The sequence below is a fragment of the Ailuropoda melanoleuca genome, chromosome 3 (assembly GCF_002007445.2).
Source record: "Ailuropoda melanoleuca isolate Jingjing chromosome 3, ASM200744v2, whole genome shotgun sequence".
NCBI lineage: Eukaryota > Metazoa > Chordata > Mammalia > Carnivora > Ursidae > Ailuropoda > Ailuropoda melanoleuca.
The window spans coordinates 20975516-20981972 of NC_048220.1; the positions used below are offsets into that span (position 1 = coordinate 20975516).

Below are 6457 nucleotides of genomic sequence, written 5' to 3' on the forward strand. Positions count from 1 at the left end.
GGCACATATTGCATGGAGCACTGGGTGTTATACACAAATAATGAATCATGGAACACTACATCAAAAACTAACGATGTACTGTATGGTGACTAACATAACATAATAAAAATTATTATTTAAAAAAAAAAGAACACTACTAGCACCCTAGAACTTCCTCTCATAATGCCTTCTAGTTAATAGCCCCTTCCCTAACTAGTACATCCATTATGGTGATTTTCATTATAGTTTAGTTTTGCCTAGCTTTGTACTAAATATAAGTAATGTCAAATATACTCTATTTCGTGACTCCTTATGTGAGATTTATCAATACTGTTGCATGTAACTGCACATTGTTGATTCTCACTGCTATATAGCACTCCAATGAATGACTGGGCCACAGTTTATTAATCCATTCTATTGTTGATGGGCATTTGGATTATTTCCTGTTTGGGGCTATTATCCAAATGCTGCTATGAACATTCTAGCAACATCATCTGATGAACTTATGTACACATTACAGTTGGATATACTCTTGGAAGTGGAATTGCTGGGACTCCATGATCCAGGGAAATGGAATTGCTGGGTTTCTTTCCACCTCAGTGAAATTTCTAGGGGCCCAGTGATATGAGAGATATACCCCCTAAAGTAAAGAACAAGTTGTTGCATCAGGCTCCTGCTACAATGAAAAAAGAGGCACAATGCCCAGTGGGCCTTTTTAGATTTGGGAGTCAACATATTCCTCATCTGAGTGTACTACTCCAACCCATTTACTCTGTGCCCAAAGTGTACCAGTTTTGAGGGAGCCTCAGAATAAGAGAAGGTTCTACAACAGGTCCAAGCTACTATGCAAGATGCTCTGCCACTTGTACCATGATATCTAGCAGATCCAATGGTGCTAAGTGTCACTGAGAGATATACATGTTGTTTGGATCCTGCAGGTGAATCACAGCACAGGTCCTTAGGATTTTGGAGCAAATCTTTAACATCTTCTGTGAATAACAACTTTCTTTTTGAGAAACAGCTTTCAGTCTGCTACTGGGCCTTCATAGAGACTTAGTATTTAACCATGGTACACCAAGTTACAATGAGACCTGAGCTGCCAACCATGAATTATACATAGTCTGATGCACCAAGCTACAAACCTGGCTATGCAGAACAGCACTGCATTGTCAAATAGAAATGGTATATACGAAATTGAGCTCGAGCCCAAAAGGCACAAGTAAGTTGATGAGGAAGTGGTCCAAATGCCCACGGTTCCCACTGCTGCTACACTATCTTCTCTCTCCCAGCCTGCACTTTTGGCACCATGGGGAGTTCTCCACAATCAGCTGATTGAGGGGAAAAAAAACCTCAGACTCGGTTCACAGATGGTCCTGCATGATATGCAGGTAACACCTGAAAGGGTCAGCTACGGGACAGCTCCTTTCTGTGACATCCCTGAAGGAAATTGATGAAGGTAAATCCTCTCAGTGGGTAGAACTTGAAGAAAAACATCTCACTGTTCACTCTGTTGGAAGGAGAAGTGGCCAGATATGTGGTTATATATTGATTCACAGATTGTGGACAATAGTTTGGCTGGATAGTTAGGTACGTGGAAGGGACATGACTGGAAAATCGATGACAAGGAGATTTAGTGAAGAAGTACATGGACAGACCTCTCTGAATGGGCAAAAAAAACATGAAGGTATCTGTGTACCCTGAAATACTCACCAAAGGATGATCTTAGCAGACAAAGACTTTAATAATCTAGTAGATAAGAAGACCCATTCCGTGGACCAGTCAGCCTCTTTCTCCAGCCACCTCCACCATCACTCAATAAGCTAACGAACAAAGTGGCCATCGTGGCAGGGATGGTGGTTATGCAGGGGCTCAGGAACTACTAAAGTCAACCTGGCTACAGCCACTGTTGAGTATTATTACATTTATTAGCAGCAGAGACCAACACCAAATCCCCAGTATGGCACCATTCCCTGGAGTGATCAGCCAGCTACCGGGTGACAGGTTGATTACCTTGAACCATTTCCATCATGGAAGGGACAGCATTTTATTCTCACTGGAATAGACACTTATTCTGGATACGGATTTGTCTGTCTTGGATGCAATGCTTCTGCCAAAACAACTATCCAAGGACTTAGAAAATACTTTATCCACCATCATGGTATCCCACACAGAACTTCTTATGATCAAAGAACTCACTGCACAGCAAAAGAAGGTGATAAAAGGCCCAAGCTCATGGAATTCACTGGTCTTTCCATGTTCCCCACCACCTTGAAGCAGCTGACTTGACAGAATAGCAGAATGGTCTTTTGAAGACTCAGTTAAAGCACCCTTTAGGCAGCAACACCTTGCAGATCTGAGACAAGGTTCTTCAAAATGTTTTATATGCTCTGAATCAGCATTCAATATATTTCTCCCACAGCCAGAATTCACAGGTCCAGGAATCAAGAAATGAATATGGAAGTGAGATCACTCAATATTATCCCTAGTAACCTGCTAGGAAATTTTTTTGCTTCTTGTTCCCATTACAGGCCATGCTCTGCTAGCCTAGAGGTCTCAATTCCAAGGGGGAGGGATGCTTCCACCAAGAGACATAGCAAGATTCCATTGAACTGGAAGCTAAGACTGCCACCTGGCTGCTTTGGGCTCCTCAGGCCTCTGACTCAACAAGCAAAGAAGGGAACTACTATGTGGGCCAGGGTGACTGACTGATCCTGACCACTCAAGCAAAATATCCTCCGCAATGGAGGCAAGGAAGAGTAGGTCTGGAATACAGAAGATTCCTTAGGGCATCTCTTAGTATTATTATGCCCTGAGATTAAGGTCAATGGAAAATTACAACAACCCAACCCAAGCAGGACTAATGGCCCAGACGCTACTGAAATGAGGTTGATACTACCCCACTAGCTTAAAAACTATGACCAGCTGAGGCGCTTGCTGAGGAAGAGGGAATATGAAATGGGTAGTGGAGGAAGGTAGTTATAAATACCAGGTATGTCCACCTAACTAGTTTAAGCAAATATCTTGTTTTCTTCCATCTCTTATTCCTATATCAACCAACATAAAATGTATTAATAGTTACCTCTTAATCATAGTACTTGAGTTATAGGATATCAAGAAGAGAAGTAAACAACACCTAAGGATTTTGCATCCTCTTCTGGGGAAAGAATTAGCACATTGTGGTTGTATGTAGGACAGCTGCATTATGTTAGGCAGAAGTTTGACTTTGTTACTTTATTTACAGATTAATTATGGTTTAAGGACATGTGTATGAATACATAGTTGACATGAAGTAGACTGTGATGGTTAGCTGTATGTGTCACCTTGGTTAGGCTATACTAACCAATTAAACTAAATACTAATTTTGGTATTGTTGGGAAGCTAATTTGTAGATAAGGTTAACATCTATAATAATAGACTTTAAGTAAAGGAGATTATCCTTGATAATATAGGTGGACCTTATCCAATCAGTTAAAAGGCCTTAAGAACAAAACTGAGGTTTCTCAGAGAATAATGAAATTCCTCCTAAGGACTGCATCATAAGCTCCTGCTCAAGAGTTTCCAGCCTGCCCTACAGTTTTCAGCCAGACTCTACAACTGCCTAAGTCAATTCCTTGAAATAACTCTCTTTATATGTATATTTATATATGTGCACATGTATCCTACTGGTTCTGCTTTTTTGGGAAAACCCTAACTGATATAGCATCTACTATTCCTTACCACCATGCTAACATCATCAGAGATAGAGATAGAAAAAAGTCTATTATGTGGTCTCTGTCTTTGAAAACTTCCTAACCTGAAGAATATGAAAAGTCGGCATTGTGAATTATGTTAGGTAGTAATATATTAGTAAGTGTCAAATGAGTAGCACTGAATTAAGTATTTAAGGAACTTAGGAAAAAAGAGAAGAAACCTCTGTGGACTTAGGGAGTGCTCAGTGCAGGCTCTGTGTCAGAAATGGGGACAAGAATCAAAAGTAGACAGTTTAGTTGGATTGAAGTTGTACATAATCTATTAAATTTCAACTGCTTCACTGCCTGCTTACTCATAAAAGGTTCCCAGCCTCCAATGACTATTCAGACATTCTGTCTGATATACAATCAGGAAAACAGAAAAACCTAAATTTGGAGTTTAAAAGCCTTGGAAGATTGAATTCCTCTCTACTACCAGCAGTACAATCTTGGACAAATTGCATACTACTGTTAGCTCCAGATTCTTCACATATAAAATGAGGATAATAGTACACATCTGCCTATTATAAAGTCATAGTGAGAAATAAATGAGATATAATAAGATATTTGGCTCAGTGCCTTTCACAGAGGAAGTGCTCAATCAACAATAAGTGAATGCAAAAATATATGAAAAATATTTTCACAAAGAATGCTACTAAAAGTGAAACCCAACAACAGTACATTTCAAATAGTTGTAAAAAAAGTATCCTAGATAAATACATTTAGATCAATGGCATAAGCTAATTTTTCAAAAGATTAAATATCTGACATTTAAAAAAATATTTTACTCAGGTTCTAAAATCTAACCAAACTTTTTATAATTCTACCATTTTTACTTTGTAAAAGAACTCCTAGAATACAATTTGTAAGTGGACTTCCTGTGTGCATAAGGAATTTATAATGAAAAAAATGTTTTCTATAATCCAAAAAGTAGGCTCTGCATTCATATTATAGTACCTTGAGGAATATCTTTAGGTGAGGAATATGTCTTCTTCTTCACAATAACACCTTTACTTTTCATTTGTCTAGTTCCTGGTGTTGCTCTAATAATACAACATATTTCTGATGTATTTGAAGGAATCTGAAAAAGAAAAAAAAACCAGATAGTCCATAATTCTTCCAGGTACTATATTTGTAAGTTGTTTTATTTCAAAGGCAAATCATTTCAACATCCATATTTCATACATATTAATGATAGAAAGCATTTATGAAATGCTTACTCCACTCCAGACACTAATGAAATGGTTTTTAAACATTTGCTTATTTAATACTCACAAGAACCAGAAAGGGCAGATTATATCAGCCCCATTTGTAAAATGAGGAAACTTACTTTGGATACCTTATTAAAGGACACAGAGAGGGTAATGACAGAGTTGAGATTCAAGCACTCCAAAGTGTAAGAGCAAGTTTACACAATTTATTGAATTAAAACACAAATGTATTTTAATTCTGAGACATATACTAGATTTCCTTAGTTTCCCAACTCAATAAATTTTGACAACTGCCCATCAAACAGACAAACTCTAGAATACAGAAACATTGTATCTTCCAAAAGTGATATATCTTATTTCTTAGAACTCAGAAAGAGACATATGTATTTACCAAGGCCTCCTCCCACTGTAAGTAAAGCCTATATAGAAAAAACTTCTACTTTAAAATTCATATCATCTTCTGTGGTGGGCATCTGATATGTTCCTACCCAGCATCAATTCTATTCTTCTGTACTGAACAGGACCAGAGTTCTCTTGGGAGAGTCTACTCATTCTCCCAGCCTATGCAGGGCTTTCCCACCCCTTTCTTAGGGCTCAGGTGGAGCTGATAATACTTCTGAGCACCAAGAGGCCCTAAAGCCCAGCCCAGCCAATCACTATATGCTACACCGCTGGGCACAGCGGTCGGCTCAGACAAGGACATTGTAAATGGGTCAGTAGGAGAAGGGAATTCTCAAAGTGAGATTCTGGTACTAAGCCAAAATCCTTAAGGGGGCAAAACTGGTCCTAGAGTGACATCCAATCTTAGCTATAGCTGTTGTAGTAGAAACAGATACATATCCTCTTAGGAGGATGGGATCCCTATTTTAGGCACATAGGATTCTTATCAAGTAAGAGCAAGGAAATAAATGATCAGAGTCAGAATTAGAATTGTTCTTTAAGATTCAGTTCAGAACAGTTCCAAGTAGAAATATTAGACAAAATACATTTCACCTCATCCTCTAATTTTATTATAACAACAATAAAGGAAGTACCAAACTCATGAGAAATCAAGCTACCATGTGTAAGACTGTACAGGAATATTAAAGAGGGGAGTTAAGCCCCTAGGACATCAGATATCAGAACTGCCAAATCAGAACAAAATAACAATGTATGAAATGATTAAAAAATTAACAACTGAAATCTCACGGATAAGCAAGCAACAAGGGACTATCTGGAGTGAAAAGCAGATGTGAAAAAGAAACAACTAGAATGTCTTGAAATGATAAATAAAATTGTTGAAATACAAAAGTCAATGGAAGCCTTAAGCAGCAAAGTGGACACAACTAAAGAATAACTGATGAAATTACCCAGAATTCAACAAATAAATGAAAAACATTAAAGAGAGTTTGAAAGATACAGAGGATAGAAAGATGCTTAACATGTTAATTATCATCCCAGAGAGGATAAAACAAATAATAGCTGAGAAACTTCCCAAACTGATGAGAAACATGAGTGCACACATTCAGGAAGCTTAATATTCCAAACAACATTAAAATA

The 6457-nt window shown here is 38.0% G+C and overlaps 1 protein-coding gene across 1 annotated transcript in view; it reads right to left on the reverse strand.

The window, feature by feature from the left end:
• Nucleotides 1-3767: 3767 nt before the first annotated feature.
• The window catches only part of MEIKIN (meiotic kinetochore factor), a 62540-nt gene continuing 59850 nt past the window's right edge, over nt 3768-6457 (reverse strand). Inside the window, exons 12-13 of the mRNA XM_034655732.1 lie at nt 4665-4788; nt 3768-3772 (exon numbers count right to left, since the gene is read on the reverse strand). Coding sequence (XP_034511623.1) covers nt 3768-3772; nt 4665-4788 — 129 coding nt within the window. The remainder of the gene's footprint in view (nt 3773-4664; nt 4789-6457) is intronic.